Raw genomic sequence first — 12,418 nt, forward strand, 5'->3', positions numbered from 1 at the left:
GACTTTGAGGGTTTCTCACACTCTTGGTTCTCCTGCCTTTCTAGTCTATCAAACACCAATGTTCTGCATTAATCTCCCAAAAAGTCCCTGCTCAGAAACCTCCAGTGACTGTCCTGCCTGAGGATAAAGGGCAACCCTCAGTCCACAAACCAGTGTTTATCTTCTTATAAATGCATTGTGGGCTGTTCTAAGAAGGGAAGTCATAGCTCCTTTTCTTAAAAATGATACAAAGATATCTGCCCATATAAAACTGTATTCCTGGACTTCCCTGGTGGTGCAGTGGTTAAGAATCCGCCTGCCAATGCAGGGGAGACGGGTTCGAGCCCTGGTCCAGGAAGATCCCACATGCCGCGGAGCAGTTAAGCCCGTGTGCCACAACTACTGAGCCTGTGCTCTAGAGCCCGTGAGCCACAACTGTGGAAGCTCGCGCACCTAGAGCCCATGCTCTGCAACAAGAGAAGCCACTGCAATGAGAAGCCCGCGCGCTGCAACGAAGAGTAGCCCCCGCTCGCCGCAAGTAGAGAAAGCCCGCACGCAGCAACAGACTCAAAGCAGCCATAAATAAATAAGTAAATCAGTAAGTAAATAAGTACGTGTCTCTGTGTGGAAAACAGTGCTATACAAATTAGAGGACCAAGATTGGCCCCCATCCAGGCACTGTGTCAGCCAAGCTGCCTCCCTACCATGGTCTGAACATTCCTTGTACATTCCCACCTCCTGGCCTGTGTCTTCATCCAGCTCAGCGTAAGTCCTGGTTCTCCTCTGAGGTCTTTCCTGTTGTCCATAGGCTGTGTACTCCTCCCTCTGATACCTGTAGCAATTTTGCTTGTGTCACACATGTGGCCTCACTAGGGAGGGGAAAGAAAACATTTTGACAAGCATCAACTATGTGCCATGCTACAACTGTCTATACAGTGCTTATCTGTTATCTCTTATTAGGTAGGAACCACAGCTTTTATGCACCACTCTCATCACCTAAGAGATTCATTGCCTGATTTAAAAATGAGTAGTTCTGTTGCACGAAAGTAAAATGAAGACCCTTTAAGTTCCCTGGTTTGGCCTAATGTAGTCTTTAAACAGAGAGACACACTGTGTTCCCAGTACCTAGAATTGTACCTCTGTCATTGTTAGATATGCTTTGTTTTTCTTCAGCAACAGTTTTTCTTTGATTCTTTTCACCTACTCAGTTTCTTTATTCTGAAAGAAATTCTACAGCTTCTAAATTTGCCTAACTTAATATAACCCAGGCACTGGGAAACGAATTCAGGTTTCAGAAGCATTTTTAATGTTGCATTAGAGGTTAAGTGGATCCATTTCTAAACCAAGGGATAAAAACCGTTTTTAGCCTGGTCCCAATGACCTCCATTTTGCAAGCACACAAAACCTTTGGACAGCAACCACCTGTGTCACGTGGTCCTTCCTGGTCAGTTTCATTGGGGTGAGATCTGTAATCCATTCTGTTTTTTCTCAGGGGCTGCAAAATGAAATTGTATCTCAGGCCTCAAACTATAGCAACCTATTGCAACTAAAGGAATCCCTATTCTCAGTGGCCTCCAAAGATGATGTGAAAATGATGAAACTACATTTGGAGCATCTGGATGAGAGATGGAGAGATCTGCCTCAGATAATTAGCAAAAGGTTTGGTTTCAAAAAAAAGCTTCTAGTATTGTTCATTTTTTTAAATGGTGAGCATATAAATTAAGAAAGCCTAGCTTTGTTTACTTTATTTAACCCAATTATTCAGGGCATAATTATAGAAGGGAAGAAAACTACTTTATTCGTCATTTTAAAAATCAGAGTGCTTGGGCTTCCCTGGTGGCGCAGTGGTTGAGAGTCCGCCTGCCAATGCAGGGGACACGGGTTCGTGCCCCGGTCCGGGAAGATCCCACATGCCACGGAGCAGCTGGGCCCGTGAGCCATGGCCGCTGAGCCTGCGCGTCAGGAGTCTGTGCTCCGCAACAGGAGAAGCCACAACAGTGAGAGGCCCGCGTACTGCAAAAAAAAAAAAAAAAAAAAAAAATCAGAGTGCTTAATAATTAGTATTTCTAATGAACCTCAATTCAAAATTTTAGTCTTGCAATCTGGGCAAATGATCCAATTAGCTGAACAATATTGAAGAGCAGAGGATTACTCGGGTTTGTATTATTATTGCCCAAGCTGTTTACGTACAGGAAAAGAAAGGTAATTAAAATTTTGCCTCACGTGTTATTTCTCAACAAAGGATATGTATTTTTTTTCCATTTCATTCCTATATATATTTTTGTAGAGAGCAGGGAAATTATTATATTAAAAGGAGACAAAAAAAATTAAGTGTCGATTGACTAGATGATTAACAAAAAATTAAAAAAAAATTAAGTGTCAATTGACTAGATGATTAACAATTGACATTTATTCCTTTCTAAGATGCCAGAAAACAAGTTTTTGACTTAAATTGGTATTGATTGTCCATGTAATCTTGAATAAGGCATTTAACCTTTCTAGTCAAATTTTAATTTATTTATTCAGCAAATATTTACTGAGTTTTTACAGTGAGTACTGCACGTGAGTACAATGAGTGTTGGGGTTATCGCAACAGTAAAGAGAGTTCTGCTCTTCACCTCCGTGGAACTTGTATTTGTTCCATTGTCTGTTCATTCATTTAGTCAATTAGCAAATGTTTATTGGGTACCTGTTGAGTACAAGGCACCATATCAGAAATTGAAACCATAAAAGTAAATAAAACCTGACCTCAACTGTTTTAGAGATCAGCATGAGAATAACAAGAAATCCAATGAGAGGTGAGCACAGGGTATTATGGGAACAAAAAGAAAGGACATTTGAATGGGTTCATGAAAGGCTGACAAAAGGTTTTGGTGCCAGACTCTTGAAAGATGAGTTATTTTTTGTAAAATAGAGGAGGATCTGCCTTCTGCCTGTCTCCCAGAGGGAAAGTAAAGGGTTTTAAAATGATACAAATGTATAAAAGCATTAAAAATATAGTATATGCTTGTAAAGATAATGTGTAGAAGGTTTTGTAAGGATTAAAACATGAAAGTCTATTTAAAAAGTTGAACTTTGGATATGAGCCATTGTAACAAATATTAATATTTGATTAAGGTATTATTCTTAATGCCAGCTTTGGACTCTGACCTTAGATCACCTATTGTTTATCCATCTAATTTATTACACAAGCAGTGATTGATCCCTGACCGTATCCCAGGCACCTTTCTTGGTACTAAGGATATAGCAGTAAGCAAAGCAAGTAAAGTCCAATCTCTTATTCAGTGAGGAAGAGGATAAATGTATCATTAATCAAATGAATGAACAAGACTGTTTCCGGTGGTGTTCAGTAATACGAAAACAACAAAATAGGGTTATATGTCAGGGACCGTAGATTGGGTGGCCAAGCCACATCTCAGGGGACGTAACATCTATTAAGATCCGGATGCTGTGTAGGAAGCAGATTCATGGTACTTTGGGGGCAAAGGATACAGGCAGGGAGAGCCAAAAGTCTCTAAGACAGTAGTGAGCTGGGATATTGGGGAAACAGAGATGAGTGGCAGTGTGAGGCCTCGCTGTATCAGATGAGGGCACAGGAGTTGATTACGTGGGATCCTTCGTAGGCCACAGTAAGGAGTTTTGGAGTTTTGCCTTCCTGTGTGCAACAGGAAATTGCCCCCGTGTCTAAGCTTGGCAGAGAATGTTCTGATTACATTAAGGTCATTTCTGGCTTCTACCTACAACGTGGATTGAAGGGAGGCCACGGTGGCAGGAAGGAGGCCAATGTGGCAGCAGTCGGAGGCAAGGCGGCAGATGAAGAGAGTCAGACCAGCATGTAGAAGCGGAGAGAAGAGCACAGAACGTACCGTGATGGGGGTGCTGACAGGATCAGCGTAGAGCAGATGTGGTGGTAAAGAAATGGAGGGATGAAGGGTGACTCGTGGGACCATCTGGGTGGATGGTGGTCACATTAACTGGGACAGGAAAAGTGTGAGAGAAGCGGGGTGTGAGAAGTAGAAAACACCAAGAGTTCTGGTCTGTCCGTGTATGACAACACTGCTTTTGCCCTTGGTTAAGCTTATCCCAAAAAACGTATCATCATTCTGTCCAGCTGTGGGGCATTTTAACTTCAACACCTTTCTGTACGTAGGATTAACTTTCTTCAGTCTGTGGTCGCTGAACACCAGCAATTTGATGAACTGCTGCTTTCCTTTTCTGTCTGGATTAAGCTGTTCCTCAGTGAATTACAGATGACTTCTGAGATAAGCATAATGGACCATCAAGCAGCTCGTAGGCGGCACAAGGTAAAGTGCATTCTTTTAAGACTGAAGAATTTATTTATAAGAGAGAGCTCTTGAATTATGAAGGGATGCAGCATTAAACAAAAAAAAACACTTGACAGCAATTTAACTTCTTACTAATATGCAAATGTTTTAATAGTTGAGCATATGGGTCCAGGCAATGTGTTATACAGACAAATTAAACAGATAAAGCTACTTCAGTTACAACAGGCAACCACCTTAAGACACTGTTCCTTCAAAGTGGAGCAAATGATTTGTAGGGTGAAGTGATAAGAATGTTCCTTTTTTTAGCTTCGTTTGCTTTGTTCCAATGCTGAAAACTACTACTGAATTCCAATGCTTTAATGATAGAGTTTTTCTGAATTACTCTTTAGCCTGAAAGTTATTTAAAATTTATGATTTATTTTCCTTATTTATAATTTATACATAATATCTATCCAGGCATCAAAAAATAAAACATTTAAAAAATCAGATACTGACCATCAAGCATTGGAATAGTCGGAGATAAGCTACATAGTAAGCTTATAACAATATTTAATAATAAAACACTTAATATTTATTGAGTGCTGACTCTGTGCTGGGTTTGCTAATTAGTTTTACCCAAAGGAAAAGTACTTCCTCATATATTCCTGTTAGGAGTCAGGGATACTGTCTTACTTAATGACTTACATTTCAAAGGGATGGCTCCCCTGTCCTTGAGAAAGATATTCTGAGTTGTAAAGCTGGCCAGAGGTTTTAAAAAAATTTATACCGCAGAGGGGCAGACAGCGGATTTGTAAATTTTCTAACGTAAATGCTCAAAGAAGTCCTCAAAAGTTTAGTAGTCAAGCTGAGGAGAATATTTAGGCCACTGTGGTCAAGATCAAGACAGACGATGACTCGTCTTTAATGGGAACCATGCTGAGATCGTTGGCACATCTCTGCTGGATTTTAAGCCAGATTTATTGACAGCTAGCCAAATTTCCTATACAACAGGCTCACCCTGGTTAATCTACATCTGTTTAAAAAGAAGGCAGCTAAAACTTGTGCAGGTTTCTACCTGCCTTATTCACTACCTCTGAACAGGTGTTAATGTTGATCTGTTGCTTGCACTCCTTCCCTGCAAACTGTTGAAATTAGCTCTAATATATACATAAATATTGTAATTTGTATATAAATAAATTATTATATGTAAAATATAAATATATGTATTGTATATAATAGAGCTTAGCTCTAATATATAAATACTATAATTTGTATATAAATATATTGTTATAATATTTACAATGTAAATATATAACATGCATTATATATAATAGAGCTAATTCCATATATTAATAATTCTAAATTAAAATTAATTAATTCTAAAATAGAACTAATTCTATATATATTTTAGTTATATTGTAGGCATATGTATCGTTAAAAGAAATCGAATATTTGGAAGATTTTAAAAGATATATACATATAGGTATGATGTCTGTATACACACACATATGTATATAATTATATATATCTATAATTTCTTTTCGCTATTTCTATCCACAAAGAAATTATTTTCCATGGAATGAATTAGTTCCAAATGAGAGTTATGCTTTATGTGAAATATGGAGATAAAGCAAAACAAAAGAAATTTAAAAAATGTTTCTACAAGATTCGCCATAGTTGACCTTTATGTCATCCATTGCATTTAAAATGTATCTTGACATCACAAATCCTGACAATATCTGTGTCGGTAAAACAGTGTATCTGGGGAATCAATAACTAACTCTGTCCTCTTCCAGGACCATGCGGCAGAAGTAGAGAGCAAAAAGGGAGAACTGCAGAGTCTGCAGGGTCACCTAGCGAAGCTGGGTGCTCTGGGCCGCGCTGAGGACCTCCACCTCCTCCAGGGCAAAGCGGAGGACTGCTACCAGCTGTTTGAGGAGGCCAGCCAGGTCGTGGAGAGGCGGCAACTTGCCCTCTCCCACTTGGCAGAATTCCTGCAGGGCCATGCCTCTCTGTCAGAGGTTCTCCACCGGCTGAGGCAAACAGTGGAAGCAACCCACAGTATGAATAAGAAACAGTCTGACTTACTAGAAAGGGACCTCAAGGCTGCTATCCGAGATGTGAAAACATTAGAAGCTACTGCCATCAGTCTCGATGGTCTTCTTACCAAAGCCCAATACCATCTCAAAAGTGGAAGTTCTGAGCCGAGGACTTCCTGCAGAACTACAGCTGATCATCTCTGCTTTGAATTAGAGAGGATCCAGAACCTTCTGGGAACCAAGCAGAGTGAGGCAGACGCCCTGGCGGTATTGAAGAAAGCCTTCCAAGAGCAGAAAGAGGAGTTGCTGAAAAGCATTGAGGACATCGAAGAAAGGACTGACAGAGAGCAGCTGAAAGAACTAACCCGCCAAGCGCTTCAACAGAGGTGAATGGAAACTGCGTGGAAGCCGGTTGTCTCGTGTACTTTTTATTTGGTCTGGAATGAACTCTTGTGCAAAACTATAATAGTACCAGATTTAGCTACTTATTTAAAAAATATTTTGAGGGGACTTCCCTGGCGGTCCAGTGATTAGGACTCTGTACTTCCACTCCAGGGGCACGGGTTCGATCCCTGGTCGGGGAACTGAGATCCTGCATGCCTCATGGCCAAAAAAAAATATTTTGAGGGTAAAATTAGTGACTGTTTTAACACTTAAGAAGTACTAAAATTTCCTTGTTTTCCTTAAGGACTTTCCTAAGAGGTATATATAAGCCACTCTATTTACCATAGAGTATATTGATCATATCATCTATTTTTAATCAGTTTTTAACTGATAGAAGAAGGGACTCGTCTTCTGTAACAAGAATGAAAGGCAGAGGAGAAAGAAAGTGAAGTAGATTTGTATTTCTGGTGGTAAAATATGAGGTAATTTTTCCCGGTGGCTTCTAGCCTCTCAGAAAGGACTGGAGTGAGGTCCTTAGTTGAGAGTGAGTGACAGGAAGTTGTGGGGAGAAAACGTAGGGAAAAATGGGAATGACGCCTCTGGTGCTTGGTAAGTGATAAGCTGCCATTTGAGATTTGTATTCATTCACTTGAAGGGGAACCAAACAGCCTGGCAAAGTGGTTCTCCCCCACTACTTTTACCTGTTTGCTTAGAGGTGTGGAGGATGCAGAGAAGTGGGTTTAAGCAAAGTCGGGGTTTTGTCAGGTGAGATTAACAGAGAAGCTAGGGGGTCAAAGTTATTTTTCCGCAGTAAATTTGAGAAGTAATTTTTTACTATAGCGGTCTTTTCAACCTTCTTTTTCCTTCTCAGTAGAACTTCTCCCCACTCATCTTCTCAACATCGCTTTCTGTTGCATTTTTCAGGGGGCAAAGAAGCAGCAGAAATGCGTTCATGCTAAGGCACCCGTAATTGATAAAGATTATATTGACCCTGCCACAGTCATTGCCATTTGCTTCCTTTTAACTAGAATCAAACATCAAGCTAAGGCTTTGGTTAGGTGATAATGACTCCTGAGGTTATATGCCTCGTGGGCAATAAGCTATCTGACTAGCTTAGCAATAAATTTACAAAAGGGAATAAAATTTGGGAAGGAAAAATGGCCTCCAGAGTAAGGGTAGAAGGACGAGCAAAGTGTGGCAAAGGAGCAAATGGCTCAGCCAGGAAATGAGCGGTAGGGTTGGTGCTGCACGGCCCTTCCTCGCAGGCTCGGTTCCAGCAGACCAGGAGATCCTAAAATTGCTGGAGGAGGCCTGGGTTGGACTGGAGAGCCACGTCAGTACCCACAACACTGAACTCACCAAGGTTGCACAGAGGCTATGGAAAGTGTTGCCTGGAATCTATTGATCATTAAATCCCAGTCATTACCATACTCATGTGTTACTGGGTGACCTTGAGCAAATCACCTCTCTTCTTATAAAATGGAGATATTTTGATAATGCGTGCTCCTAGCCGCTTTGCTTTGGGAATTAAATGGGATAATGCATATAGTCAGCACTATACCAAAATGCAAGAACTACAAGAGTCAGTGGCTGCCTCTCTGTGACCACTTTTTTTTACAAATACTCAAATATTAATATATTAAGGACCAAAAAAACCATAATCATATTCTAATGGTAATCTTTTCAAAAAGTAGGTAAAGTTTTATTTTTAAATATTACTATTAATATGAGTCGAACTTCATGCATGGCAGAGAAGAATTTCTTTCTTTTTTTTTTTTAAACTTCTTTTTTATTTATTTTTATTTTTGGCTGTGTTGGATCTTCGTTGCTGTGCGCGGGCTTTCTCTGGTTTCAGGGAGCGGGGGCTACTCTTCGTGGTGGTGCGTGGGCTACTCATCGCGGTGGCTTCGCTTGTTGTGGAGCACGGGCTCTAGGCACGAGGGCTTCAGTAGTTGTGGCGTGCAGGCTCAGTAGTTGTGGTTCGCGGGCTCTAGAGCGCAGGCTTAGTAGTTGTAGCGCACGGGCTTAGTTGCTCTGTGGCATGTGGGGTCTTCCCAGACCAGGGCTTGAACGCATGTCCCCTGCATTGGCAGGCAGATTCTTAACCACTGTGCCACCAGGGAAGTCCCCAGAAGAATTTCTTAGCAATGACCTTTCAATAAGTACTCACCTACTTTACCTCCAATGTCGGCCCTAGTCAAAATTCTTGTACCACCAAAGCAAAATAGAAAGAGAATACAAACTTAATAGCAGTTTGAAGGTGAATAGTAAGAATGACTTAAAATGTTTTCTGAGGTACAGTCTGAATTATGCAAAGTTAACTTTAAAAACATCTTTATCCATTGATATACATGAATTGCTGTGTTAAAAGCTTTTCTAGCTACCAATATGCATGCTTTATGGAAAGGAAATACTAGTTCACTACCTTTAGTAAATTAATGATAAAATAACATTTTAATTTGCAGGTTGAGAGTTTTCAATCAGTTAGAAGATGAATTGAATTCTCATGAGCATGAACTATGTTGGCTGAAAGACAAAGCTAAGCAAATTGCTCAGAAAGATGTAGTCTTTGCACCTGAAGTCGACAGGGAGATAAACCGCTTAGAGGTTACCTGGGATGACACCAAAAAACTAATTCATGAAAAGTAAGTAAAAAACTTCTCAGTTTTTGTTTTTAACTTTCTACTTAATTTATGACATTGGGCCATTGCCTGTTGATTTGCTTTGGTGTGATCAAGAGTTTAATATCTTTTGCCAACTTAGGTATTGTGTCTATTTAGTAATATTAAAAATTTAGTCCTACAGAACTTTGTTGAGGAAGTTGTCTTGAGATAACAATTACATACAAAATTTGACGCTTAAAATCCAGAGTTGTCAACAGTTTCAAAGTGCCACCAGGAGAGTCTTAACCCCTGATTTTCTTTTTCATTTTGTTGTATTTGTTTGTAATTGAGGTATGTTCTACATACGGTAAAATTCATCCTTTTAAGTGTATACCCTTAAACTGTAGAAGTTTAACAAACTCATGCAGTTGTGTAACTATCACAACTATCAAATTTCACAGTAACAGTTCTACCCCCTGAAAAAATTCCCTTATGTCTCATTGTCATCAGTCCCTCCCCTCACTCCCAATCCCTGGCAACCACTGATCATTTTTCTGTCTCTGTAGTATCATCTTTTTCAGAATCACACATAAATGGATTCTTTCCAGTCTGGACAATTGTAAATAAAGCATATCTAAACACTCGTGGTCATTTTTTGGTGTATACATAAGTTTTTACTACACTTGGTTAAATACCTTCTTTTACTTAGCTCAATGCACATTTGTGATATGTATCTACAGAGTCCAGTCTAGTTTTATAGCTGAATGACATTCCATTTACTAGGTGTACCACAGTTGATCCATTCACCAACTAATGGATATTTGGGATCTTTCCAGTTCGGGCGACTACAAATAAAGCATCTGTAACATTCATATTTAATTTTTATGTATACATAAGCATCTGTAACATTCATATTTAAATTTTTATGTATACATGTATACAATGTATATACATTGTATATACATATTATATACTGTAGACTATTAATATAGGCTTTTAAAAATTTAACCATATTGAAAAAACTTTATTCCACGTTATTAAATTTTCTCCTAAATTGTGATTTGTTATAGGTTGCATAGTATTCAATCATAAGAATGTATCACAATTTATTCACTTATTGGCCTATTTTTAACATTTGGGTTATTTCTAAGTTTTCTCCTATTACAAATAATGGTGTGAAGGATATAATTTTACCCAAATCTTAGTGCACACCTCTTTCTTTTGAAAAATTCCTGGATGAAGAATTGTTTGCTCAAAGGCACTTTACTCTTGTGAACAAAAACTCTCTTATATTTTGACGATTCTTGGGGGATTCATATTTAATGAAAATTTGTGTTCTTAAAATGGAAAAGAAAATCTCATATGTACTTTAATTTTTTTAAAAAATAAATTTATTTATTTTTGGCTGCTTTGGGTCTTTGTTGCTGTGCGTGGGCTTTCTCTAGTTGCGGTGAGCAGGGGCTATTCTTCGCTGTGGTGTGCGGGCTTCTCATTGCAGTGGCTTCTCCTGTTGCGGAGCACAGGCTCTAGGCGCATGGGCTTCAGTAGTTGTGGCACGCGGGCTTCAGTAGTCATAGCACGTGGGCTCAGTAGTTGTGGCTTGTGGGCTTAGTTATTCCATGGCATGTGGGATCTTCCCGGACCAGGGCTCGAACTCGTGTCCCCTGCATTGGCAGGCGTATTCTTAACCACTGCACCACCAGGGAAGTCGCTGGACTTTAATTATTGAGCAGTAGTTTTTGTTTGTTTTGGTTTTTGGGTTTTTGGGGGAGGAGTGGGTTTCCTTCCCCTCAACTCACATACTATGAAGTAATTAAATCACAGATAATTTTTTTAAAAATTTAACAGATTTTGTTTTAATGACTAGGTGGATTCTTCATTCATGGAGAACATTTTGGACATTAGGGTTAAGTCAGATTGGCCAGAATGCTTTTGACATCAGTAGGTGGAAATAGGTTTTCCCTTGATTCCAGCATTTATCAGAGTACCCTTATGTAGTTATATATCAAGTCCAATCGTGGGGGAACTCTTCCCTATCCTGATATGTGACAATAAATGATGTATTTTCTTAATCATTACAGCCAGGGTCTATGCTGTGGACTTATTGACTTAATGAGAGAGTATCAGAATTTGAAGTCAGCTGTAACTAAAGTCCTAGAAAATGCCAGCAATGTGATTGTAACCAGAACTACTGTAAAAGATCAGGAGGACCTTAAGTGGGCTTTAGCAAAGGTAATAATTCAAGATGTATTTATTTTATTAGACTTTGTTAGTAGATTTGTTTTTACGCATAATGCATTCCCTATAAAACTCTTGTCAGTATATTTAGATATAGCTAATTCATGCTGACAAGCTCAACCTTTTCTTTTAGGAATACTTATATTCTGGGATTCTAGCAATTGGAGAAAATTATATATGTCTGTATAGCTCATTATTACCAGTGGTTTCTGCATAAGGTCAACCATGAATTAAATTTCTTAGAGGCAAATGGTTATAAATTCTTGACATATCTCTGGTTGTTCTATTAATTAAGGAAACATTTATGTCCATAGCATGCAACTGCCAAGCATGAAATGTGTAATAAACAGAAAGAATTGGATGATTTTACCAGTAAAGGAAAACAGTTGTTGTCTGAGCTGAAAAAAATTCACAGTGGTGATTTCATCTTGGTGAAAACAGACATGGAAAGCACTGTGGACAAATGGCTGGATGTAAGCTCACCACCTGGGATTCTATGAATAGTTTATATATTCACATTTCTCAGTCACATTTTTGGGCAAGGATTATTCAGGAATGTGACTTCCTTTTTTAACTTTTAACGCTAAATTCAAAATGATACTCTAAAAGAAATAGTGTTCACATACAATTTAGAAATAGTTAAAAATTATTTGCTTTATTTTGTTAAATTGGCAGGTTTTCTAGAATTTCATTTGATAGCTTCAATCATAACATATTTATAACTCTAAATGTTTTTCTTTTCTAAACCTTGGGATCATGGGTAAAATAGAAGAATAATTTATAAACATCTTCCAGAATATTAAACAATAATGGATAATAATTTAAAGTAATAAGACTATAATTGTGCATTGAAAAGCACTGGACTTGTAGTTTACATCCTTGGCTTTTAGTTCTTGCTCTGTCATTTGCT

General features: G+C 38.8%; 1 protein-coding gene across 21 annotated transcripts in view; it reads left to right on the plus strand.

The window, feature by feature from the left end:
* Nucleotides 1-12,418, plus strand: part of SYNE1 (spectrin repeat containing nuclear envelope protein 1) — a 457,069-nt gene that overhangs the window by 181,085 nt on the left and 263,566 nt on the right. For 20 of the 21 annotated variants that reach the window (XR_004352467.1, XR_004352466.1, XR_004352464.1 and 17 more), the window contains 6 exons: nucleotides 1,472-1,638; nucleotides 4,130-4,283; nucleotides 6,041-6,669; nucleotides 9,133-9,312; nucleotides 11,352-11,502; nucleotides 11,823-11,981. Coding sequence is in view for 15 of the 21 variants with exons in the window: in XM_032650736.1 (XP_032506627.1) it covers nucleotides 1,472-1,638; nucleotides 4,130-4,283; nucleotides 6,041-6,669; nucleotides 9,133-9,312; nucleotides 11,352-11,502; nucleotides 11,823-11,981 (1,440 nt within the window). In the remaining 6 variants the exon portion in view is untranslated. Of the gene's footprint in view, nucleotides 1-1,471; nucleotides 1,639-4,129; nucleotides 4,284-6,040; nucleotides 6,670-9,132; nucleotides 9,313-11,351; nucleotides 11,503-11,822; nucleotides 11,982-12,418 lie in introns of those variants that run through there. The other variant, XM_032650738.1, reaches the window with a different exon arrangement.

This window comes from Phocoena sinus, chromosome 12 (assembly GCF_008692025.1).
Source record: "Phocoena sinus isolate mPhoSin1 chromosome 12, mPhoSin1.pri, whole genome shotgun sequence".
Classification (NCBI taxonomy): domain Eukaryota; kingdom Metazoa; phylum Chordata; class Mammalia; order Artiodactyla; family Phocoenidae; genus Phocoena; species Phocoena sinus.